The sequence below is a fragment of the Anopheles coluzzii genome, chromosome 2 (genome assembly GCF_943734685.1).
Source record: "Anopheles coluzzii chromosome 2, AcolN3, whole genome shotgun sequence".
In the NCBI taxonomy this organism is placed as follows: Eukaryota; Metazoa; Arthropoda; class Insecta; order Diptera; family Culicidae; genus Anopheles; species Anopheles coluzzii.
Genome location: NC_064670.1, coordinates 99,371,202 through 99,398,399, shown reverse-complemented (window position 1 = coordinate 99,398,399; position 27,198 = coordinate 99,371,202). Strand labels below are relative to the sequence as shown.

Genomic DNA, 27,198 nt, shown 5'->3' with positions numbered 1-27,198 from the left:
CGCTACTCATCGACCTTCTTGTAAAGGGAAATTCTTACCATCCGGTCTGAATGCTTTATCCCCATTCTAAGCAGTTCTCGTTGAGAGGTGAAGAGATCCATCCACATGCAGCACATGTGTTGCATACGGGAAAAGTAGTTTAACATTCTTTGGAAGGTTGCTCGGAAAAAATAGCCTGGCTAAGCATTGTGCCAGAACATGAGCTTTGTGTGTGTGTGCGTGTGTGTGTGTGTGTGCATTTGCAGTGAATATTTCCCTCCGTGTGACGAATGCCGGTACGATAAACGGAAAATTGGATTGACGTGCCACATTTGCTCTGGGGACCATGGTGAGCAAGGAATGCTTCATCCAATGAACGCAATCACAACTTTCTTTCGTTTATTAAAAAACGCAAAATGTATATCCATTTCATGTGGCCGTTCGACGCGCCTCAGGTAAACGTTTCAGCACGGGGCGAATAAAAATACCGCTCGGGTATCCAATTACCGGTGTGTATGGTTGTTCTTGTTGCTGCAGCAGCGGAAATTGGTCTGATTAGCGTAATTTGTGGGCCAATTAATTCCAATTGGCCTAATAAATGGGTACGAGTAAATCCTCCGCAGGCGTACAAAGGGTTCGGTGGAAGGGACGAGCTTTGTCGGCGTAATTTTTTGAGGATTTACAGCCCAAATGATGGGGTAAGGGTTGCTTTAATGGAATGATTTCTAGTGAACTGGTAAGCAAACAAGAATTACCACGAAGAAAAATGGGAAAGCAAAACATCAATTAGGTCATTTCACTTTTTTTTGTACTAAAATGTAATATTTTGGGGCATCGAAAAAAGCTGTGCCAAAGGGATTTGGATTTTCCTTTTCTCCTACAAAATGGATTGGATAACGTGCTCACCGTGCAACAGCTCACCAACCGCTATTAGGTAGATCTTGGCCCCTGGCAATAGGCTGTATGTACGTGTATGTGTGGTATTCCGTGGAATTAGGCAAATAAAATCATCAATCCCACATCGTCAGCATGACGCGAAGCGGATAAGCGATGGGTTAAGCCCCAAACCAGTGCGTTCATTAATCATTTCTACCCTTTTGCATGATGGAGAACATACACTCCGGAAACTGATTGTTCGTGTTGCGAATACGTAGATATTTTTCTTGATAAAAATTTGCTTGTAATGATCAGCCGTCAGTGCGCGATATCGGGTTTCATCAATCGAAAGGAAAAGAAAGCGTAACATAATGTTAGGTGCGGTATTTCATGGAGTTTTTTTCGCCTCATTCCCCCTTATTGCGTTACGTCCTCTTTTTTTCTGACGAATTACGGATCAGGTCGTGATCACTTCTGAGCGCTTTCCCCCCGTGCAAAACATACATTAGAAGGCCTAAAATTATGAAGTCACGAATTATTCTACTGGGAAGGAAAGTCCCAGAAAACGCAACGAAGTTACGGAATAGTAGCAAGTAAAAAAATCCCTCCTCAAGCTTTGGTGTAAGAAAGCGGACGATATGATGTGCGCTAGGGGAATATAATTTCTCTGAAGGTTTTATCGAGAAGAGCCGCTTCTTGCTTGCTTGCCATGTCATCTTGAAGACCTTTTCAACGGAACAGACACGAACACACACACAAACAGACACCCACGCTTGGTAGGGTTCTGACCGTGGCAGCTTAAATCACTGCTATGCGATGGGCACAGCTTTGCTTTGATGTCAGGTACGACGAGGCTTATGATTAGCTAGCAACCCGGGAAGCATTTTGCAAGCAACCAGTGAGTGGGCAATTAGACGTCTTTAATGTCGGTTTATGTCGTACCGTTCCGTGGGAGGAGTGCTCTTTTGCACAAAGTGTGGTGCTCTTCAGTGAGATCAATGTTGAATCCCTGCTCGTGTAACTATTTGATGTACTTGCCGTTGCAAACAGCGGAGATGGTCGGGCACTTTAGGGTCGTCTTCTTTTAGTTGGGTGAGATTATTAGTAGCTTAAGATCATTAGTGAAAGATGTTCAGCAAGTGCATTTGCGTAGTTGGAACTGTTTGCACTTGTCAATTGGATTGAAGAGGAAGATGCTAGAATACTTCAATGTTATCGTCGTGATTGGTATTTATACAAATGAGTTTTTACATTGCTTCAAACCCAGAATAATTGATCATTGTTTATTGTAGAGTGCTTTGCAAAATGCGTGTGATTATAAACAAACAGATCCATAGAATTCCTATGTGAATTTAATGGAGATATTTTCACACTGGAATTTGATGTGCGGTATTGTTGAATAGTTGAAAAGGAATTTGCTTTGATTGAATATCATTTTAATCAGCAAGAGCAATGAGTGCATCGTTGCTTTGGATTTCGTTTGACGGTGAGCTGCTAACAATAGAATTAGAGCTCTACTAACAAAAGTCATCACATACCGTAAAACTATTGTTACTGAAAGGATTTTAAATGAAATATTTTTTTATGGTTGTTGGATATTGTAGGTTGGTTTATCGTTTTCTCAAATAATTGGTGGCATGGTAACATTGGTATGAAGCTCTGAATTGTGCATTGTATTAATGTCATAAAGTCATATCATATGGAATTTTATAACCAACTAGTTAAGGCCCGGTAAAATCTACCGGATGTTCTCAAATTTCGAATTAATTTCAAACTCTACACATTCAGTGGCAACAACCATAACTCAAACACCTATTTGTTCTTATGCGTTACACCACAAATGTGTTAACCTTGTAACTTCCTGGACAGTTCTTACTGTACTTTGCAGAACCGTTAAATATCGATGAGGATACTTTTGAGCCAAGTCACGCAATTTTGTAATTTTCGAACTGATACGTTCCATGCCTCTGTTGTTACAAATGTATAATTTTTTGATTTCTATTTTTTAGTTATCGGCGTGATTTTTTGGAAAGCATAGCTAAGTAGTAACCTCAACAACGTGTTCATTGAATAACGTATTGATGTGCAGTGGATTAAAAAATTAGAGTGCCGCTAATACATATGCAACATTTTTAGATCCAATCCCAATTGCGTACTTAAAAACATACAATTTTCGAAATGCTCACTTTTGCTTCAATCCATTTTTTGTTTTTTGTGCCCATAAATGTAAGATTGAACTACAAAAATATGATATCACACATGGTTCGAATTCCATTTCTACTCTTTTTCGACTTATGCTTCATACGTTAGATAATAAGTAATAGATGCATAGAACATTTTAATGTAAATTTTCCCGGTCTTAAATTTCAAAAAGGTCATTTCCAAAAACGCCGTCAAAATTTTATTTTATTATCCTGAAACTGGCTTTGAAGTATTGAATGGAATTGGTATTTGTGTATGAGACAAATGTCATTGTTGCGCCAAATATCAAATTTCAACAGTGAACATATCCCCTCAAATAACCATTCCAAATGTGTAGTTCTAATATTCCAATCTATACTGTTATCGAAAAGAATGGTTCAACACTGTTATAGCCTTTCCAGATCAATTAACTAAATTCACGTTTACTTGCAAACTACTTTATTTACTCTTGACGACCCACATTTTTCAGATTTTGCTTCTAATTTGACGTGTCCTTGATTATAACGTGGTTGTTCTTAATCAACACCATAGTACGGTGATAGCATCACATGGTAGATATCGCCATCACTCTTGATAGATACAGTCAGAATCTTTTCAGCCTTCTTGGGCACGTTACAGTAAGTATAGTTTCATTTTCGATTCATGTCTCTCCCTTTAGTGCTTTGTTCCGGAAGGACATCCTGAAATAAGTAGTTCTTCCCGCCCGCGAGCAAATCGTAACAAATTCAATTTTAGCTTTCAAGCTATCAACATCCGCCGCTTTCTTGCTCGGAATTTCAGCAAGGCTTTTTAGCATATGGCCGCTTAGGGTCTCTCGGCTACATCTGCCTCTTATTGTCATGCGTTGTCCTTGTCCTTCCTCAATAACATGCCCGTCATGGGTTCAAGCCCATGGACCGCCCCCCCGTAGCAAGGATTGACTATCCGGCTTCGTGGTAATGAATTAAGTCTCGAAAGCCTATACAGGCCGGCATGTCCGCACAGCACGTTAGGCCAAATAGAAGAAGATTTGAGGAAGTGTACATGTTCGACTTCCTGGGTATAGCCACCCGTTTTACAGGATTTTATGTACCACACTTATCTGCCGATGATGACGGTGTATGTAGTATTCGAGGTGCTTAAGCACGAATAATGAGTATGGTTGGCTTTATTAATGATTGAATGAATTGGAATATCAACCATTTCACAATTAAGCTAATTTGGATAGTTTTCATGTTTTTTTATATTGCCTTGAATATCTTGATTAATAATGGGAAGGGGTATGAGATGGGAAATTTTATCATCAGGTGGCTAATTTGCAACTTTAATTATTAAAAAAAATCATTATATCCAATACCATGTGTTTTCAAATCGGTTTGTGTAAACAAAAAATCTAAGTAACCATTGCCCTCATTACCCGCGGGCTGGCAGTGTTGCATGGAGCAAATCCTTTCGCAGCAACGCGCGTTGCTAAGAGAGCTCTGCTCTCACCGCTTTCTCTCTCTCGCTGAATGTTTGCTCTCACGTCATTGTAGCGATTTTCGATTTTATATATAGTGAGATGAAACACAATGTAACACAACGCTTCTAACAAACTCTTTCAACGGTACAATAACACCTAAAACTATGCAATATGCATCACAAGTGTTTCAAAGTCTTATTTTGCACTAGACATCATCAAACAGATTTTTCTCCACCGATTGCTGTTGAAATCTGTTGAATAATATGTAACTATCAACAGACAAAAAGTCTACCAAATTTTAACGCTCATCATGGTGTTTTCTCTTCCGTCCTTTGCAGGAAATTGAAATGTCAATCGTGATAGCCCCGAGCGCACCCGTAACCATCATTTGCCACCGTTCGACGTGAAGCCTTTAGCTAGCGGTGCTGTTTTTTTTAAACATATCGATACCATCACCAAATCTTCTCTTCCCCTTGCCCACCCCACGCCCTCCAATCGTGGGATGGAACGTGCCGAGACGCGGACAGGGAAAATGAGCACCCGCAAGTCATCTCCATCCGCCGGGGAAGCGGTGGCACCGAAAACTGCTGACCTGTCATCGACACCGTCCGTGGCGGTAGCAGCCGCCACATCATCGCGCCGCTCGAACCGGAAACCTGCCAAAAGGGGAAGCCCCACCGCCGAACAGTATGCACCGGCGAAACAACACACCCCGACCACGCTCAGCCTCGGCCAGGTGTACGTCCTGCTGGCGGTACTGCTGGTCGGTATGTTCGTGCTGTCGGCGGCCCTGCTCGCCTACGTCGACCGGCGGCTACCACCGGCCGAGCTGCACCACCATCCGACCGCGTCGCTCGAGGAGGACGTGCGCCGCCAGGTCGAAACGATCCTGAGCGACTACTGGAAGAGTAACATCGATAAATTGAGTGCGGATCTGCTGGCGCACGCGAGACGGGCCGCGCCAGAACTTAGGTGAGATTCATTGCTTTTTTATCATTATTGTATTTTACGGATGTGCACTGGAATATTCAGTGTTTGCTAAAGGACCGTAAAGAGAAAGAAATAAGAAATGGAAAGCTCTGCAGGTTTTTGTACGCGCATCGAGATTGGGATGAAAATCGAATCGGAACGTTATATCGCCCTCCACGCGGGATACGAGCAAAGCCGATTAAATGGCCCGTTTAGTGGCTGGAAAAGCGTTTGGCGAGCGTGAACCCAAAAGCCACAGGGGTTCAGTTTTTGGCAATCTAAACCTTTCTACTGGCCGCTAGTTCCATTGGAATTGGATGCTCTTGTACTCTCTTCCCATCGGAACATTGATTCCGTTCTGATTTCAGCTCCGGCATCATGGCACAATCCCGCTGGGCAGAGCTTAAAGCAGTCACGCTGTTTACCCCACGGCTGGGGTGATTATTCATAGGATATTTTACCACTCCCAATTGTTGCCCCTTTCCCCATTCGCTTTGGCTATTCCAATACTCTATTTATCGACACAAAAAATAGCTCCACAGCCATCATGTACCCAACTGCCCTAGGCTAATAAAAAGCAGGCTTACAGTTTGGTGAATGAAAAGAGAGGAATTTACATGGACGGGTTAATGGGGTTAGGTGAGCGCAATAGAGAGGGGTTGAATGCGAAAATGTAATCGCGTGCCAGTGGAAATTCGGTTCGATTTGAATCGGGAAGTTTTGGGTTAGCCACTGGAATGTGTTTTTTTTTTTTTACAAAAGCCTATAAAAAAATTATTCGACGAATTTTTGGCAGTAACGTTGGCAACGGTTGGCTAGATGGTGGTATGAGCGAAGCACCGACCGTCCGTTATAGCGACTATAAAGTAAGGCTTTTTATTGAAAACCATTACTCGCACTACATGGGAAGAGAAAAAAGAGGGGCAGAGAGAGAGAGAGAGAGAGAGAGAGAGAAATAACGAGTACACGGTAGGCAAATTGTGCTGAGCTTCCGAAACAAAGCATATTATTTAATGGTTGTGAAACGATTTTAATGGGTTCATGGTGATTTTGGTGTAAACGGCCCCAGCATAGCATTGCATTTAGTTGCCAAATGGTGGTATGTAAATGAGCGGTCTTAAAGCTTTCAGTTTAAAAGGTATGAAATGGATTCGAAAAGCTGTAACTAATCGCGCTTGGGGAAATACTTTTCATAAATAATGTCTACGTTGCAGTAAGGTATTGGCGAGGCGCCTAAATGTAGGCAATATATTTACATAAGCGCATTTTGAATCGATTCAAAATTGCTATAGCTGCCTCTTTTTTTAGTCTCGAGTATAATATCAGCTTGCACTTTGTACCATTGCAAAGTCAAGCTAGCGAAAAGTGAATTTCACCTCGACAATGGAATTATAATGCGAAAATCAATACCGACCGTTCGAACCGACGGTTCCAATTATCGGTAAGTGAAACGGGATCGGCTGTATCTTCAGCACCGACAAGCTGCATCTGCAGCTGCGGTGCACTTGTTTGCACACAATCACAGCAGCGCATCCAACTACGGAGCCAACTACCGATGAGCCGCGAATGAAGCAGAAATGCGAAACCCCAACCCAACACACTGCATCCGACGGTAAAGACTAACGTCCCAGCGCTGGGTACTGGGATCGCTTTAAATTCCTTCCTGCCCTACCTTAGTGTAAGCGTTTGCACAAGGGACGGGAACGATAAAACGGAAGCAACTGCGAAAGGGTAAAAAAATAATCAATAATCACTCGGGCATAATTTTATTGCTCAAGCAAATGGAACTGCAGTTTGATCCGGTGCTGGGTATGAAAGTGAAGAGGAGGCAATGTACCAGGCTACTGATTTACTGGAAGTGAGGTCAGACCGGGCAAAACTGGGCCAAGGAAGCTTTGCTGCACTGTGGTGGCACGGCAAACAAGGAAAGTAGCACACTTACGAACAGAACAGGAGAGATTAGTGGAATTATGCTTTATGTGGCAGGTTCGATTGTTTCAGGGCCTGGAACCTCTGGTCTGGTGATGATGAGCGGTCTCGGGTCGGCCGGCTTTACTCTGTCTGCCGGCATAAAAGTGCGCCAATCTGGAAAAGGTCGTGCAGAGATTTAACCCAACACGTGAGAGAGAAGGCAAGAGAAAGATATATGTAGCGGTTTTTGGACCTTATTTCGTACCATGCCAAACAGGTTCCTCTTACCGGATAATCTCTCTCTTATTGCCATGGCAAACGGCTTCTGGCACGGGTGGATTTACATCTGGATTGTTCCCCTTCCCTTGGTGCAGTGTATGCGGTCGGCTTACATACGCTTGTTGGCATGCGGTTAATGCTGCACGTGTATGCTTTGGTTTGATAAATGTCTAGACTTTACGCCAGTTACGGTACACCTGCGCCTGCCCGCCCGGGTGCGGTAACTTATTTGGCCCGTGTGTCCTTTTAGTGCTGAGCCGTTCGTTGTGCCGAAACTTTGCTAAGTTACGTGCGTCTTTGGTTAGCATGCGCTCGATTGTGCGCTCGCCGGTTCGAAGTAGAACAGGGGGTACCATCTGGTGCGCGCGTTAGTCGCCAGAATCCACGAGCAAGTGTATGAGGCAGTGGGTAAATAGTACGTATGAACCGAAAAACTTTATCCATCATTTCTTATGTAGGTACTTTTGGTTGGTGATCAGTATGGTATTGAAGCACACGTGCAGTTCCGGAAGCGGAATCCCAACCCGAACGTTGGTTACATCATTCGTAATGTTTTGGTTGCAATTTTCTTTCAACCAAACCCAGGCTAGACATGTAGCACGGGTGTAGTCTTGTGGGTGAGCTTTGGCAACGAACGGAATTCCCTAAAATACAGAGCACCACTGTGGTAGAAGATGTTTAGAGTGAGTGGATAAAAAATGGGTTTGTTTGGTGAATTCTTATTTGTATGTGTTTAATCTACCAATGCAAGGGTAAAATGATGTAATATGTAGGACTGACTATCCTGCTATGGTAACAATAAGTCACTGAAAGCCAAGCTCACTTCACTAGTGGATACAGGCAGGCCTTGACCGACAACGGTTGTTGTGCCAAAGAAGAAGAAGCAAGGGAAACACATGCAAAAATGGTTCCTTTTGAAAAATTCGCAAATATTAATTGTCGCGTACTTTGGTTAATTGTAGCACATTTTAAACGAAAAGCTGCTTTCTTGAACACAACCAATATTTGCCCCTTTTACTTCCACTTAACTCCCGACTCACTTCCCATTCGCAATTCCCGAGCTCATCCGGTACCGGTTAGCTTTGTTTAATAACCACCGATGATGACGACGACGATGATGCTGATGATTAGCCTTCCGGTGAGGATGGAACAGCTTGCCACGAATTGTACCGAACATGTGCAACGATACAGGGAGCAGCAAAAGCTAAATCCATCGTGTACATGTACGGTAAGCACCCGGGACTGTGTACAGGCTGGGAAGCCTCCCGTACGAGACTCGTACATGCACACACAGTTTCCAACCATTCCGACCGTTGCTTACGCGGGGGCACCACGTGTGAGCGCACGCAAGAGGTAATAAGTTGTAGTGTAATGCAGTGTGGCATACCGCAGCCGTAACGGCACGAGCTATACCAGCTACCAGTCACGCTTCGTTTATGAAACCAACATCAGGAAGCCATTTTAATTTATCACTTCAAATATTGTTACAGCCATGCAGCGCAGGCAAGGGTAGTGTAGTAGTGTGCGGTGTGGTGAGTGTGCTTAATTGAAGTGAAGGATGCTTGCACATCACGCAGCAAAGATGTGCAACTTTTCGTGTTTGCATAATGATCGGCTGAAGGAGGCAAGCATGCCGGTGCTGTTAAAAAGTGTTCTGCCAGTGCTGCCAGTTGAGCATATGCATGCTATAATATTTGTATTCGTGGTTGTTGTTTTTTTTTGGCTTCGTTACTTGGCGAAAGTTTACATTCCATTACGGAGAAGTGTTTTCTTAAAGCAATGTGCCATGAATTACTGCAAAGCTTGACTTGCGATGGTGCAAAACAGTGACGAAACATTCCCCTAATGAACCACACTTTACGGCGAAACGCATTTCGCATTCGAATGTAGAATTATTTATTAGCAAATCTTAAAGACACCATGGACGGATGCCAAAATAGCGTAAGTTATACCTTTAGCTGTTGTTTTTAAAATGAACCGATTTTTTTGTTGGAACCGGCACTAACCCCTTTGCAGCTGGAGTCAATAAAAGGGGAGCAAAATTTACGACATTCCTGAAATGGTCTCCAATTTTCTTTTGAGCCGGGTTTTCGGGCTTAGCTGCTTTCGCTGATGGGAAAAGATTAAGCCGAAGCGCCAAGGCCCCGGCTCCTTTGCAACTGTATAGTTGTTATATTTTTTTCGCTTTCTTTCGACCGAAATTGCCTTCTTTTAGGGGTTCTCATTTTTCTGAGCTTGGTTGAAGAGGCAGAGCTTGATGCTTTTCTTTCTGTTTCAACCGTAAAATAATGTTTCCCTGGGCTGCAAAGATTCTTTAACGATCAAGTTTTTGGGGATGTGCGCGATCAAAAAAGAAAACGAATGCTAGAGCGATAAAGGATGCAGCACGGAAAACAATGCGGCAAAGAGGGAAGGAAGGAGCTGCTCACCCATCAAAATACTCATTTGATGCAGAACAATATATTTTATCGCATCGCAGCGGCAAGGTGTTTGAGAGGTGGTGACGTAGGTGGTGATTAAAAATTTGATAGCTGCAGTGCGCCCGCCGCGACCGCATGGTGGTGGAATGAGATACAAGGAACAGGGAAAGGAAACTCGTTACGGACGGATGTATAAATTATGATTCTTGGGACTTTGGCAATGAAGTATCGTGCCAGCCAGAGTACGGAGAGGATAAAGACGTTGGAAAAGGATGGAGGTGGAATACTTTGCCGTATCTTGACATACGGCGTGCTAGATTCACCTGGCTGGCTGAAATTGTTAGGGGTGGTGGTGGGGTTGATACCGAACATGATTTACGGCTTATTTTTCCTTCATTTTACCTCCTTTAGTGTCTTCGCAGTGTCTAGCATCGAGTTATTAAAAGTGATACTGTGGATACCAAACAAAGACGGTATTGGGGTTTAAAATTATTCTTAAGCTCTCGGTATTATTGTGATGTCGTACAATTTTAAAGGTATAATTAAAGGCTGCATGATTGAAATTGTGCTTGCTTAATGCTGTTCAATGTTAATGTCCTTAATGGAAGCAATAACCATTGATATTAATTTTATTTTATATAACCGATGAGCCTTTAGTCAAATCATTTATTTACGTATTTAAGTTTAAGTCATCTCTAATTCTGTTCTTAATTATTTAAAATATACTGTTGAAGCAAATAAAACATACTAAATAGTATCGATAAGCTTGCTGATATTCTTAAACACTGATATACCATAGCACATCCTGATAAACCACCATCCCAAAGCCTCACTCAAACAGCCACCAATTAAAGCATGTGTTTTCTTCCTCACCGCATCACTCCAGCAGCACTTCCTTGCCTTACTTAGTAGCGAATCAGAGAGTACAAAACGAGCGGAAGCTACCACCGTTCCGGGAACCGTCCGGCCGCCCGAAGCGTGATCTGAGCCTGTTCGATGATAATCTGGTCCCGGATCAGGAAGGCAAGTGTAGAAGCAGAGTGAGAGAGAGAAAAAAAAAACAACAGCAACATACGTCAAATTCCGTACCCTATCGGCACTCTGTGCACGGGCAACGGAATGGAAGCAGAAAGAAAACTAATTGTGTTTTTGCACTCCCCATCCCACCAGGTCCAAATGTGGAGTTCTTCAATCCGAAGCTGCGATCCGAGCTGGAGAAAAAGGATGCAGATATTATGAAGAAGACCGGGCTGAAGGGTGCCGCCCCCGGTGGCGATAGTTGGGTTTGGCTGACGAGCTATTCTCGCATTCCGGTAAGTCATATTCTCCAGATCGTTCGTTCGGGCATACCTTACCACCACTTCACTAATTCGACTGGTGGGAGAGGAGAAGGCAAATAGGAGAACCGATGCCGAAATCGAATCAAAACCACCGACCCGAATCGGTGCAAATCGTTGCATCGTTGGGCCGTGCAAGGGGGGAATGAGAGATGCCTTCTCGAAGATGTTTATCATACAGCCGGCGCTTTGGCAAGCGGAACGGAAGCTTGCTGCGAGCGATGTGGCAATATGTTCCGCTTTTATTCGATCCTTCACCATCATCATTTCCCATCACAGCATCACACAACCCAATCGATCGATCGATCGATCGTGTCCAGCGCGTTCGGTGTAAAGAGCGACACAGCTCCCCCCTTCCCATCCTTTACGCTGGAGGGGAGTGGTGATTTTATCGCATGCAATACACAACCTCATCTTTCGGGCAATCGGGCCCTGTCGTTGGTTCCCCGTTTCCGGATGGTGATGCGATATTGCGATGCGAAAACGATACGACGACACATTATTGCATTTAACTGCTTCCGGCTTCCGGACAGCGGGATTGGGATGTTGAGTGATGTGTGTGAGTTGCCACGCTAGCCAGCAATGGCGTTGATGGTATGGTTTGTACGGAGGAAGTTAAAGGACCCATGAAAAAAAAACCCCACGTCAAATATGCAATTCTCAATCGCGTTGGCCGCGAGGGAAACCAATTTTTATGTCCGCAGCCGTAAAATTGTTATATGATCGAATTGTCCCTCCGATCCGGTGCATGTTGGATGGACGTGACCGGGAGTAATAAAGTTGTCGGGGAAGGAGAAGGAGATCCAGTTTGATGCAATTATGTTTTATTCATAAAACGCTGACATGATGGGCGCGTCCGTGAGCGTCGATGTGCATATTAATCCGTGGTATTAAAGCGTGTTAAAGCTTGTTAAAGATTAAACTTACATTTGTTCCCGAATATTGCTGAAAAGCTCTGTCACAGTACAGCTGTGAAATGTTAAAATACTGATTATATCAATAGAAAAACATTAAAGCACCTAGTTTACTAGCCAGCCTGATACTATCCGATCTTAATCATGCTCTGTCACACGTACTTCACAGTTCGATGCCATCACCGGCTTTTGCCGAGCGACGAAGGAATACTGCCCACCCGGACCACCGGGACTGCCCGGCATACCGGGCCCGAAAGGTAATCGGGGCGATCCTGGCCTGCCCGGTCCGCCCGGTGTCGATGGGCGCGAAGGTAAACCGGGCCCGCGCGGTCCAAAGGGTGAGATTGGCTATCCGGGCAATCCGGGGCTGGATGGAAGGGACGGTGTACCGGGTGAGCCGGGCCTGGACGGTGTGCCGGGACGGGCCGGTGCGGATGGCATCCCGGGCAAAGATGGCAAGGATGGAATTCCCGGTATCGATGGGCGCAACGGTATCGACGGCAAGGATGGTAAGTGCCGGAACAAGAACGGATGCATCTTGCTGGTCGAGCGTACAACTTATCGTAGACTATTACTTAGGATTAGCAGGCCCGATCGGACCGGCGGGACCGCCCGGACTGCCTGGACCGAGAGGTAAGTAGAGTGAAGTGCTACGCACACGCAAACAACCGCGCGTACATGAGGGTATGGTGTTACGAGCTAATAATTACCATCGTACGGTATGTATCAGCTTTATCGGAGGACCTGTGCAACGCCGGGCTCTTGCCCGTACGAAACTGGGGTCCTTTCCGAAGCAAAGTCAAAGGGTTCGATAAGCTTGTCGGTAAGACACCCCATGGGTAACAAAGGCCACAAAGGTTTTGGAAGAGGAGTTTTCGACACGGTTCCGGCACTGTGAGAAAGCACTGTAAAATTAATTAATGCAGCTGTTTATCAAACATCTCTCTCAAGTGAAGATGTAAACAAGTCACGCTGCCACGAGCTTTACGATGGCATGGTGGAGATACGGGGAAGAACTTCTTGATTTTAGGCAAAATCCGCACAAGGGGGGGGGGGGATCAAACGCTATCTTGATGTGTACTGAGTGTGATGGGTTGGTAGCGTAAGTAAAGTGAACGGATGTTCTAGCATTATTAAAATTATTAATATAGCTATTATTTGAGAAGTATAGATTATTCTTACTATATTAACATTGATGTAGTATCATACAATGGTTAAGAATACAGACCTGGACATTGATCAAATGTGTTATACCGGCTTTAACTGGGACAACATAGAAGATTAAAGCAAAAGACCAGAAAATGATATGATGGATCAGATCATTTGAAGAAATCTAAGAAACAGATGTTGTTTGTTTGAACAGTTTAGAGATGCTATGGCTCCAGCGGAGTTCTTTCGCCTCTTAAGAAACTGATATCGTTATTTTATATGACCTAGAACATAGGCTGGAAGATCTACTGAGGCTATTTGGATATTAGAATGATGTACTGTAGTATCGAAATGAAGACTATGATCAAAAGTATGGAAACAATACCGCTGACTAGCATTGATGCCTATTCCCCAAGAGCAAATATCAAACTGTATATAATTCCATTGAGTCGACAAAATCTTGAAGATCCCAAGGTCGACAAACGGAACAAGACATCATCAGTCTGATAGCCCTTACAGAACGCTGCAGTGACTGTATATTGCAAACAATAACTTAATGCACACGCAAACTGCTTCAGAAAAGGTACCTCAATAACATGAAAACTAATCACTCGCAACTTTTCGCACAAGCTTTGCCCCCACTTTTCCATCCTATCAACTTGGGTACCGTAGAAAACCAAACCAATATTTCCTTTAGCGAACTAAAACTTTTCCCCAACCTGCAATTGATCCCTACCGTCCTCGTTCAGGTTCCGCGAATGCAAGGAACGTTGTGTTTTGAAATTGATGAAATGTTTGCGATGCATCTTTCGGTACCGCACGGCACGCATCCAGGCACACGGTTGAACGCTGGGTGGTAGTGTGTCTATGTGTACTTTCACGCTCGCTGCACCATTCAATGTTCCGGCCCAACCGAGAGAATGAGAGCGGGAAGTAATAGTTGCTAGGAAAGATCGTTAAGTTTCCTCCAATGCTGACGGAAGGCGCATCAGCAAACGCGAAATTGACTTCCCAAGCGAAAACTCCTACCGCTAACAGCCAGTCAGCCAGCCAGTTGCCCCCCCCCCCCCCCAAAATGGGGTGTCATTTCTCAGCAATGATTATGTTTTCACAAGACCCAATCTCTTCCCTTTTCCCACGGAGAGCGCGTGGAAATGCTGAGAAGATGAATCGATGCCTTCCGAAGGGTGTGGTGCGGGACCGTTGGAAAAGGTTGTAAAATGGGGGTCTTCTGGCTTCACCCGGGAGCTAAGGGACATTCGATTTATCGTCTGGAAATGCAGATTGATTGATATTGGCACGGGTCGGTTGTTAAATGAAAGGGGAAGATTGCTAACGATGCCAATAAAGCATCGTAATAGCGTTTCGATCGAAAAGTTTGCGCTTCGCAGTAAGCAATAGTTACAACTACCTCAGTGCTCAGTGCGCGCTTTGTTTTATGACTTCCAACAGTTTGTAAGAAGCTTTCCGTTGGTATGTGTGTGTGTATGTGTGGTTGTTGACTATTTCAAGAAGATTGTTATTTTCTCGCTAGACAACGGGTCTTACCTTCTACGCACACGCGCCCTGTTCGCATCTGCGCGAGAACCAATCGTGAACAATGTTGGTATAATACCCGTGTAAATCGCGTAGATTACATCCACCGGTGTACTGGGTAACGGTACGAGCCAGGCGTAGAATTGAATTGGCCAAAACCGTCCCACGTAGTGTGCTCCTCCTTGGAGAACTTGGAGCATCGGCAAGTAAACATCATTACACGCGGTGCTTTCCTGTGCTGCCCTCGCTAGACAGAAATCAATCTTCCACAAACACGATCGTGTGCTGCACGAATCCTTGCGTTGTAATGTTTCGTTCTGTGTTTTTTTTGTGTTACTCAACTCTATTCTCCCATCCCAATTCCAGGCATCCACGGACCGAAGGGCAAACAGGGCCGACCGGGCACGAACGGTACGCCCGGCACGCCGGGCATCAACGCGTGGAAGGTGAAGGTGAACGATACGTTCTCGAACGAGCTGCTCGTACCGCCGTCGATTGCCGGCGCCGGCACGGTGGAAGCACTCCGGCCCATCATCGTCCACGAGGGAACGCACCTGCGGCTACGGTGTGCCGCCACCGGGACACCAAGACCGCACGTCGAATGGCGTCGCGCCGATGGCAAAACCATCTCCAACGGTGCATGGGAAGGTATGTTGAGCGTGTGTGTTTTTTTTTCTTCCAGGTTCTTGCTCCCATCTCCTTTAGATCGCGTCGGAAGTTTGTATCCTCCGCTGTCGAAATTATACTTCACGGAAATGGCTGCACTTGACCGGTACAAGCGCGCGCGTTAGAACTGAAGATGCGGGCCACAGTTGTGGGTGAAGCCACCGAGCGTACCTTCTGGCTGGATGGCTGGCAGCAGCAGACAATAGCGAGACTTAATAGCATTTAGGCATGCCAATAATGGAGCCGCTTTGGCAAGTCTGGAGTGGACGGACGTGCTGCAAAGCGTCCCCGGTCGTACGATGCGCTCTTTCCGGTCGTACGAGGTGAACGGTCAATGCACCAGTGAATGGGAAAATTTCAACGAACTTCATTGAAAAGTCCACGTTCCCGGGTTCGTGCGGGCGCCCTGCAAGATTATCCCGTCCCGACACAAGCGTCCACCAAAATGAACGCGCTTACCATGACCATCGTTCAAAAAGTCACTTTACTGATCATGCATGTGTGTGTGTGTGTGTGTCTTTTTCGTTTCCTCTATTCCACAGCCACATCGATGGCCGGGCACACGCTCAACATAACCAAAATCAATCGCGTGCACATGGGCGCGTACCACTGCCTGGCGGACAATGGCATCTCACCGCCGGCGAACCAGACGTTCAACATCGAGGTGCATTGTAAGTTTCCAAACCAACCGTCCCTCCCGTCCATTACCCAACCGCTCTCATCCCAGCAGGCTCTCTTCTCGCTTTTGTGGTTCACAACAGTTTTCTCAAATTGTCGTGCAGCGAGCTGGAAGAAAATCACTTTTCTGCCCTCCGGGAAGCTTCGCCCAGGAGGGGGTCCGAGGACAGGGTCGTTCGCGGCAACTGAGTGCCATGGAAGCGCAAGGTGAAATTGTTTGCCCTAGCAACAGATCGGAAGTACCGGGTTTCGAAGTTTTCAAAGACCCGAGAGTCCGCTTTTTGGGTAGAGGTAGAGAGGATCATGTCGATGGGTGTTAGGCGAGAGCGGCGAGCATCACTTGGCAAACACGTGTGCTGCTGCCGATTGCTATCGATAAAACAATAGTGGTGCTGTAATCTGGTTATTGTTAAGATTAGGTAGCTTAGCTTCGAAACCAAAGTGCCCCTTGCCGAAGTTGTTGCAAACGACGGCTACGGAAGAAACGGTGTTTGGTGGGTTTTTTTTTTCATGCCCATTCACGAGTAAATGGGTTGGCAGCTTATAGTGGTGTGGTCGTAGTGGATTTATATGCTTGAACGGGCACCACTGAAACCACAATCGGCTTGAAGTTCAGTTTAACTATTTTATTGATCTTTTTATGAGCTAATATTACCTGCACGGCAAATAATAACCAAGATAAGGAATAGAATGTTCATGGTGCAATCTGTTGCGTAGTTCGTGGCATTACATCAGATCTTTATTAATATTTCTGTAGGTAGGAAATGGAGAATAAATAGGTGCAGCTTTGTTAAAAGCTCAGTGTGTTACTTCGCATGCCATAAACTCAATTTCATTCCTTCGTCGAACAAAACATTTTGAAGTTTTCATTGGCGAGTTCACTAAGAGGGAGAAAAATATGTTATAATGCAGCTCTCAAATGTTAGGAATTTATAGGTAAAAATGAGTAAAAATTGTGAAGTTTCTCAACGGTTACAAGACAATAGATCAGTAAAGCATTTTCATTTGGTTTTGTTTGGATTCAACCGAATTTTAATATTCAATTCTTGCTCAATATCTAACGTTTAATTTAAAAGTATAATCGCTTAGTAATGTAAGTAACGTTCGTAAAAGTACTTCTCCTTCTATGTAAGACCAAAAACACACATTCTTCGAATAAGCATGTTGTTGTAGTTTAGTCTTGAAATGGCCATTTGTTTAAGATAAAACGAGAAACACTTCAACACAATACTCACGCTTAATGCTATTGATACTTAAGATATTTTGTCTTTGCCTTTAACAATCGTCAATTGAACTGTATAAATCACAAACATTTTATTGTTTATCCTTTTCTCACCCTCTGCCTGTTTTTCTTTTTTCCTCTCTCTCATACAGTCCCACCACTAATACGGGTGAGAAATCAAATGGCGTACGCCGTGAACGGCTCGACGGTAACATTTGTCTGCGAGGTAAGTAGCTGGTAGTAGTGTGTAGTTAAGTTGATCGCTTATGGTTTTTGCCTCATTTTTCTTCAACCATCCGGAGAGTATGCGGAGAGGGGCTTTTCAGATTTAATGGTCCACATTTACAGCGGGATAAGAGTGTGAGCATTTTATTCGTTTGATTGATTTCGGGCATATGAATGCCGGGCCCACCGCAAGGCTATGGTGGGAAATGTTTCAAATGATAACCAAAAAAACTCCCTGATAGCATTTTGGCAAAACATGCGGAATGGAATAAAATCAATCACCCGCTAGACAAACGTGCTTTCATTCCAAGACTGGGTATGTGTGTTTTTTTTTTGTTTCTTTTGCCAAAAGCATTAGGCCATTTTGTATTATGGTAGTCGGTGTTAGACGGTGAGCAGCAAAAATTACGAAACATAAATTTTCGTTGCCACTCTTTATCTTACTCGAAAGCGGCGGGGTGGGTAGTTTTTGTTCCCTACATCAGCTGGAATGACTAAACGGTTATGCGTCCTGCTGGAACCGCTGCTAGTAAATGGTTTCGATCGGGTGCGTTCGTTTGGTGGGGTTATTGCGGATTTTCCAGCAGGCCGCCGCCCAGGTTTTGAGGCATACGGCAAATTGATTTACCATCATAAATCTTATTAAAGCATTTTACCCGGTGAGGGGTTCTGCGTTATAAAATGGCACGTACTCAGTTTTTCTTGATTGTCATTCGTGCATTTGTGCGTGTGCGTGTGTGTGCGTGCGTCTTCTCCTTCCTCCGTTTTCGACCCGATCTCAAATCGAGCTGAATCTAACTGAGCACATCCCCTTCACATCATCATTGCTTGCGAGGCTTACGAGGAGCGAAATAGAACGTGCAATGAACTCATAAATCTAAATTGAATCTTGAGCTCACTCCTCACAAGGGAGGACAGGATGGAGAAGGAGAAAAAAAAGTGAAGCAGCAGGTGGTTCACGAGCCTCCAAGTTCACGCAGAGGGTTTTTTTCGTTTTCCCTTACATTTCTTGGCTGGACAGTGTTGAACCCTCGCCCACACCATATAAGGATAAGGATGGGAGTGTACATGCCCTAGAATGTCGTTGCCAGGATATTTAGAAGCAAAATTATGAGCAAAAGTTGAAAGACTGTTGTACGTGGGCGCAGTGAAAGTCGCCTTAAAGACACAACTTTAATGCATGTTTCCTTTCGGGTTATATTATGTCGTAGTGGAAAAAATAAGAAGTAAATATAGCAGATTTAGTCCGAATTTCCCTAAGATAGCCTTTACCATGCCAATTTTGTTAGTGTAGGTTAGGGGTTTGTGTTTTTGTTCAATGATCAATGAGTGAGTTCTTGGAAGGACAGATATGGGAACGAAAATAAGTTTCAGCTGTCATCATTGGTGGCATAAAGTACCACTGCTTCAAAGAAAATCGCGACATTAATTCAAACCGATTTCAATTTCAATATGACGATCCCAAAGCATCGATCCGAGCACACGCGCTGCACTAATATAATATCGATTTGCAGTATTTCACCTGCCAACATGTTATTATTATTCATTTACACCATTATCAGTTCGTTATATTGTCTCCGGCCGGTTCGGGATGCATATGTGTCTCTCTTATTCTTTCTCTGTTTCTCTCACGTTTCACGGTGTACAGCAATCATGGCCGAGGATATGTCCATCCACCCACACAGACAGACATACCATTAACATTCCAACCGTCGTTATCGTGCACTTGTAATTACAGATCGAGGCGTTCCCCGAGGCACTGAAGTACTGGGAACGGTTCCCTGGTGGACGACTGCTCGAGCCCGGTGATAAATTCCAGATGGAAACCCATTACGATGGGTAAGTATGAAGAGGTGGTAGAAGGAAAAGCTGTGATTGGCCGGAGGAAGGGATATATGTGTGTGTTTGTGTGAGTATGTACGCAAGCTCACATGGGAGCGGATTTCCGACGTTATATCCGATCGATATGGGCAATGTCACTGTAGAATACATACAAACACACACACACACACACACACACACGGCCACTACAGGTTGGGGAAGGAACATAAAAATATATATACACGTATGCGCTGCACTCCCGCTCCCACCACACCACTAGGGCACTGTCGCCGAGGTTTCATTTAACAACTTCATGACTCGTAAAGGGAGAGATAGAAAACAAAAAGAAACAATACTTGACATCCAGCAGCAGCCGGAGCGTGGAGGAATGTTCTAGCTTAAAACGGAAGTTTTCAGTTTTTTTCCTCTCACCCTCATTCTGGGATGGTAGGAATTTAAAATGGTGCATTTTTTCCATTATTTTACATTCCACTACTTGCACTGCACCGGTAGTTGGATGCAAACCGTTAGCAAACGTTAACCTTCCACCGGATGTTTGGCGATCTCTTTAACGGAATGGAGCAATCGGGTTGAAAGAGAGATATACAAAACGATGGAAATTCCATGTGCATTTCGTTCCACAGCCAGTCCGAGCCAGTGACATTGAAGCCAGCTTTACTGCCGCCAAGATCAGACTTCTTTTTGCCAGGTCAGCACGGGAATGAAAGTTGAAGTTGAAATCGGACTCCCTTTTTCCCGGTTTGCACCACTACAAACAAATGGGGTGATGGGGAGAAAGGTAATTGTTTGGCCACTACCTTTGGGGGACGGAAAAAGAGAGCACAGCTTTTTTACAGAGCAGAATAATGTGCATTCCTACCGTGGCATATACTTTTTCAAAGAAAGGAAGCTAGGAAAGAGTGCGGAGAAAATAGTGAAAAGGAAAAATGCTATCAATTAAACTTTTTTTCACACTGCCTCGAGCATGCTTGGTTTTTGTTTGCGTTGCCAGATTAATTAGTCCAACGCTGGCAACTCTTGCCATTACTTCCTTGGAACATGGTCGTGGAGTTGTCGGCATAGGGCATTGGCAGAAAGGAGATATCAATCTGAGTGGCAGCTTTATTCAGCTGATTCATGGAATTATGTGGGTTTTTGTTGTATAGGATTTAAGTAGAATTTAAACACTTTCTTTTTCTTGTAACTGACCGCTAGCAGACTACTGGTTTCAACAATATCCTGTTACGACGAGATTTAAACTTTTGTGATTAACAACACTTGGACCTGCCGACCAAGATATCTTCGATTTAGAAAGAGAATGCACAGTTTCCACTCCCGTTTTATCACACAAGCATTCTCTGCTAAGGAATTAATAAGACTCCACCAAATCATACAACTTCACGGGAAAGCTAGGATCTATGTGATCGTAAAGAGATTCATCATCATCTTTTCATGGAACTCTTCAGACGCTGACATTGTCATTCACTAAAAGCAATTTGTTCAAAAGAGAAGATTTGTCAAAAATCTAAAAAAATGATTTTCTTTAGTTTAAAGTCGTAGTCTTGTTTGCTCCAAGGTACTCGAATTTGCATGAATCTTGCTAGGCAAGTGCTGTTTCTATGATAACTTTTCCATTTGCCCAACCCATACCCCCATTCTATCGAGCATTGAATATGACAACCTCTCCAATGTCGTGTCAAAATGGTCAACTCCTCCCCCTCCCAGGGCAGAATGTGTTAAACGAATCCTGAAATTAGTAATTGGATTTCCTAAGCAAAGAAAGCCCCAGTGGGCGGGATCCGGAAGTGCAGATGTCATTTCCTGTCCGACCCGTGTACACGAAGTGCCTAACAAGCTACTAGACTACTACACATCACTGTACTAAAACAGCAACAACAAAAAAACCTTTCACGCAGGTACAAATCAGTCATGCGGTTGAACATCACCAACATCCGGCCGTCCGATTTCGGTGAGTATCATTGTGTCGCGAAGAACGAGCTCGGCATGACGGAGGCCGAATTTCATCTGATGGAGCACTCGCCGTTCATCATCCGGCCGCCCGGCTCGACCGACATCAACGTGTACGGTACGAAGCCGCCGGAAAAGGAGTCGTACGAGGACATCTGCGGCCCGCCGACCACCTGCCCGGAGTGTCCGGATCCGAGGTAATTGTGACTGTGCGACTGTGCACCAAATGCAAAATCATTTCCGGCAAGCAGCAGAGTGACACACTCTAATTTGTGCGGTCATCTATCCGCCCCGGGCGGGACTTTAGGGACTTCAAATGCAAGGACACGATCGTTTCGCTGTACGACCTGGTGGGCAATCTGGAAATCAAACCCATCGGAAATGTGAGCTTCACCGGGCTGCCGAACCGGACCACCGGTGAGTGTGATTGGGGATTGGGCAATTATTTTTCTTCCCCGATGCGTTTTGTGATGGGTTGAGGTGTGTAATGTGTGTGACGTGGTGTAGCCGCGAGGGACTTTCTTCTGTGAGGATGGACCACAAATGAAGCATTGGTTAGCTGAAACTTCTTTTACCGTAGTACATAAAGAATTTCCCACCGAAGTAAAAGAACCATCTACACATACACACAAAGTCTGACAATACATTACAACCGAATCACCAATTACAAATCGCACCGTTGGAGAGCTAATTAGCAGCAAATTAGCAGCAGGTTCGCTAACGCTGTACATTTCCGTTATCCGGGTTTCGCGGGAATGGTTTACACGTTCCGACAGACTGTGTCCTGTACGCGGTCGGTAAGCCGGTCTACCACAAGTACACCGAGCAGCTGTACGGTGCCTGGCTGAAGGATCCGGCCGCACGGAACGATGCGATGGAGAAGAAGGTGTGGGCCACCAGGGAAAACGACACTCATCGGCTGTTCGAGTTCGCCAACAAAACCACGTACCGGAACAACGTGGCCACCAAGACGTACCGGTTGGAGCGTCCCTTCCGGGTAAGTGTGGCAGTAGTAATCGGGAACGGTCGGTAGAAAATCGACGCACGACGTCGTTCGTGTTACCGGGAACCAATTATTGGGGAAGAAGTATCAAACCGCCACTGCTGTAATTGGATCACTTGCTCGCGGGAACGGTTTCCGTAGAAACCGTACCGATCTGACAACAGTTTGACAGTTATGAAACGTCAAAAACATGGCAACTAGATTAGTGGCCATGTTCGCGTTGGCAAACGATGCTTGAATTCCACGTGATTTTACGTGAGATTGTCCCAACCGTCTAGCGCAACGCTTATCGTTTTCCCATTCAACGTGTATCCGTTTTTATAGGGAAACGCGCACGTGGTTTACAATGGGTCTTTCTACTATAACGAGCGTAACTCGCCCCGCATCATCAAGTACGATCTGAACGTGGAACGACAGACGGGTAAGTACCGGGTAGTATTCAATCGCAAGTTGCACGCTTTCAATGTTTCATTTTAATCGGAAAATAGCTAGAAAATGGTCAAAGAACGCGTTAGAAGCTATTGAAAGGGTTTTTATTTTGGATTTGGATCTACATAAATAAGTAGCGTTGAAAAGAGGGAAATCATTATGGTAATGGCATTCTTAGTAATTTACTTCATAGTTTATGCCTTCCGAATAAGCCTAAGCTACCACAATTGACGGCAAAACAAACATTGCTCCAAAACACAATTCTTGTAACCAGTATAAAATGCTTACCCGAATCAAATATTATAAGTAAAGCTTTCAAGCTTAGCTCAGTTGTTTCGTAACCATTTTAGATTGCAAATATTTGGTCTGGTTCCCAAAACCATTTCATAAAATACACAACATCCCATGTCCATTAGGACCTTAGTGTGGATTTAAATTCAGCTCGTACAAATTCTTTGTATTGGAGTAATCCTGTTGTTTGCCATTTCTCCTGATAATGCTTTTGTTTTACCATCCTCCTCATGTGGGAACAATATTTTAATCTATTTTCGGGAAAATACCACCAACAATAAGTTTTATGTGGGTAAAGTAAATGCAACCCTCTTCTAATGTGGACATCCTGTGTGGTTCCATTTTCTTTTTCTCTCTCTCTCCCTCTCTCTCTCTTTTATTTCGACAGCAATGAACGAGCTGGAGGGTGTCACCACGAACGGTTCCAATTATCTCTACACTACCGAAATTAATTACATGGACTTCAACGTGGACGACAATGGACTGTGGGTAATTTACGGGACGCCCGATTCGAACAACACAATGGTTGTCAAGGTACGAGCGAGATTAATCATTTGTTTTCCCAGTTTCCTCGGCGGGAAACATTCTTTCCCTTGAATGCTGTGCACTCCACTACTACCGCTAGGGGCTTCTGGGGGTTGACAGTTTCGAGTTTGGAGTTGGAATAGAGTGCTAACGCTCTCGACTGAATCCCCCAGCGGAGGGGGAAAACAGTTGTGTAACGGAACGTGTACTGTGTGCCTTAATTCCTTTTCTGTGCTTCCCTCGTTTTCTCTGCCGCTCTCCCTCCATCCAGCTCAACGAAAACAATCTCACGGTACAGTACGGGTGGAACATTAGCGTAAATCATCACAAGGTGGGCGAAATGTTCATCGTGTGCGGTGTCCTGTACGCGATCGATTCCGTCACGGAGCGGAACACCAAGATCCGACTGGCGCTCGACCTCTACCACAGCAAGCTGCTGGACGTGAGCCTTGCCTTTACGAACCCATTCCGCAAGACGACCACCGTGGGGTACAATTTCAAAAACAAGGTAAGTTTGAGGGTGGGCCATGTGGAGAGATAGTGGTGTTTTGGGAATTTCTTTCCAATTGCGGTAGCGACCGATTAGACAGGCAAACGGGGAATTGGAGCATGAAGAGGAGAATACAAAAGCAAGAAAAAACTTTACTACTGCCAACGATCCTGTCCTGCCGGAAGTTGTGCCGTCGTGCAGGGAGCTGCACCTTCTCCCAGCTACGACAAGTATCTATAATTAATGAGACAATCAGTTACACAAGTTCTGGAGAGTGTGTCTGTGTGTGTGTGTATGGGAGAGAAAGAGAGAATGCGAGCTTTTGTTGGTTTTGTTGTTGTTGTTGTTGTGCTTCCTGTTCCATCCCAATCAGGGATGATTCTACTTCCCATAGCGCAAAGCACTAGTTTGTTGCCCGTTGTTTGATGTTGTGGAATTACTGGCTGGAAATTGGACACCATCCAAATGCAGAAACGATGCGGGCAAGAACCAGCAGGACAGCGAGCAGCAGCATGAAGGGTAGGGAGGTAGGGAGCAAAAAACTCTGCCGTTCCCTGTGTAACTACAAGTAATGACGATACCATTTAGTTAAAAGAGAACAAATGATCTCAAATTTGATGCACTATATCTTGCAGCTGCCCTCGGGGCGTACCTACGGCCGTGCCGTTGGTTCCATTTCCCTTCAATTTCTACTATGTTTGTTGGGAGGGAAATGGTTGTCCCTACTGGGATTGGGGCGAAGCGATGACACACCCACACACACACACACACCAAAGCAATGAGTAGCTCGACTTTGATTTAGTAAATTGTAAATCGTCGCATTTGCTGTGCTTTGCTTTGGCCACCCTCGGTGAAGAAAGGGCTTCCTTGTGGCTCTGGCGCAGCTGAGAGACGCACAGCCAGTTAAAATGGTTTTGATATATTGCATTACTTATTTGCATACCCAATTGTGGTGAGGTTTTTGGGCTCAGAAATCTAGCATCACCGTTTGATCCATTGTACAGTGCAAACCGGGTGGGAATTTCGTTTGATAATTTAAGCTGCTCCTCGCTTCCCCTCGTGTTCTTTCGTGTGTGGGAGACAGAAATCTAACGAAAAAGCTCTAGGGCAAGCACCAATCTATTCCAACTGTTGGGTATTCCGAGTGGCTGGATTTCTCCCGGGAGGAAATTAATTTCCTTAGATCAACAACTTTTCTTTGCATCTATGGGAAATCAAATTAAATTGGTTCGTCCCGACCTGGCCCTGTTCGGCCGTTCAGTGTGGCAAGCTTCCAACCGTTTTTTTCTTCTCTTCTCCTCCGTCGAGAGGGTGTTTCGCTCACTTCACGCAAACGAAAGTAGCCTAATCAAATATTGAACTTTGAACACGGTCGAACTTTGCCTGGGTTTGCGAAAAAGAAATAAATATTCCTCCCACATTCGTACACAAACACACACACACACATTCAAAAGGGAAGTAAACAGCGGGCATCAAAGGGCAGGAAGGTTTTTATCGCTAACAAGTGACTTCTTGTGATACTGTATCCTGCTTATCGTACGTTTTCCGACCCTCGATGTTGTCCTTTCCTCTGCAGAATTCTTTACTAAACTTGTTCCTCGTCTCATCCATCTTTTGATTTTTTTTTGCTGTTCTTCTTCTTCTTCTTCTTCTTCTTGTTTCCATCCTCCAACAGGAACTGTACACATGGGACCGGGGCAATCAGTTGACCTACCCGATACGGTACCACGAGATAGGCTACAATACGACCGCCACCGAGAAGGCGGACGACGGTTTGAACCCGCAGATGCAGACCGGATACGACATTTACAACGATCACGACGCCGAAACGGAGGATGTACGCTAATGCGGCCACTGTGCGGCCTGGGGAACGGAGAAGGGAGAAAAGGACACATGACACATGACAGGTCGCTTCACTTTCGCTTAGGCTGCGGTTCCATTCCCTTTTTGTACAGTTGTGGTATTTTTTTGTAGGTTTTTGATTTTGTTTAAAGACACAAGTTTTTTTTTCCTCTTTTTCTTCGCATGGTTGGGTAAAATGCAAATCTTTTGCCTAGTACAGTCCGGCATCGTAGTTTGACAAACTTTTTCTTTGCCTCCCTCCCCCCCTCTGATTGGAGGACACATTTATATGATGGTGAAATGTCCGGCTATGGATGATGCGACGACAGATAGAATTTATTCGATCCCTCGCTCACCATGTTTACAAGAGCGGGCGGAGAGGAAACGAATGAAGAATAGAAAAAAAGGGAACGACTAGGTGAAACGGAAAAAGGTAGAAACTGACGTGAACATATTTTGAAATGTTGGTATACAAAGCACATACACATATATACAGATGAAGGGAAAGAAAGAAGGTATCAAGTAAAATCAACAAAAAAAAACAACCAAAAAAGAACAGATAATCACTCCAATGGGAAAGTGAAAAAGAGAATTAGGACTTGAAGTTTTCTTACAACAAAAACAAAGCAAAAAAAACAAAACAAACAAGCGGTAGTTATTGTAAAGCAAAGGCAGGAGGAAGCAACAACAGATGTAAAATAAATAAAAGTCTAAATTCAGAAGAAAACAGATGTAACAGATGATTCGCTGAGCCCTGCGGGTAAAATAATCATTCAAATGTCGGGAAAGAAACGGGTTAATTAAAACAAACAAATAGCTACCGGAATGCTGAGAAGCAACAGCTTGCTAATCCTCCCTTTTGTGTGTGTGTGTGTGCATTTGATGGTATCCGTTCGTAACACCAGCTTCATCCCACGTCGTGTCTGCGGGTTTTTCGTTGGGGTTTTGGGCGTTTCCAGTGTTTGGCTTTCGCATGATGATATGGTGTGGTTTGCATGTACTCCCTTTGCATTTCAGCGCTTTGC

General features: G+C 44.6%; 1 protein-coding gene across 3 annotated transcripts in view; it reads left to right on the top strand.

Annotated features, from left to right (window-relative positions):
• LOC120949998 (uncharacterized) overlaps positions 1-26,694 on the top strand; it is a 37,165-nt gene extending 10,471 nt beyond the window's left edge. For 2 of the 3 annotated variants that reach the window (XM_040367688.2, XM_040367687.2), the window contains exons 2-17: positions 4,837-5,470; positions 10,964-11,100; positions 11,248-11,390; positions 12,498-12,837; positions 12,908-12,961; positions 15,380-15,661; positions 16,222-16,350; positions 17,732-17,805; positions 19,543-19,643; positions 21,542-21,790; positions 21,901-22,010; positions 22,370-22,590; positions 22,921-23,017; positions 23,705-23,850; positions 24,113-24,349; positions 26,007-26,694. In XM_040367688.2, coding sequence (XP_040223622.2) covers positions 5,001-5,470; positions 10,964-11,100; positions 11,248-11,390; positions 12,498-12,837; positions 12,908-12,961; positions 15,380-15,661; positions 16,222-16,350; positions 17,732-17,805; positions 19,543-19,643; positions 21,542-21,790; positions 21,901-22,010; positions 22,370-22,590; positions 22,921-23,017; positions 23,705-23,850; positions 24,113-24,349; positions 26,007-26,177 — 2,961 coding nt within the window. In that variant the 5' untranslated portion in view covers positions 4,837-5,000 and the 3' untranslated portion in view covers positions 26,178-26,694. The remainder of the gene's footprint in view (positions 1-4,836; positions 5,471-10,963; positions 11,101-11,247; positions 11,391-12,497; positions 12,838-12,907; positions 12,962-15,379; positions 15,662-16,221; positions 16,351-17,731; positions 17,806-19,542; positions 19,644-21,541; positions 21,791-21,900; positions 22,011-22,369; positions 22,591-22,920; positions 23,018-23,704; positions 23,851-24,112; positions 24,350-26,006) is intronic. The other variant, XM_040367689.2, reaches the window with a different exon arrangement.
• The last annotated feature ends 504 nt before the right edge of the window (positions 26,695-27,198 follow it).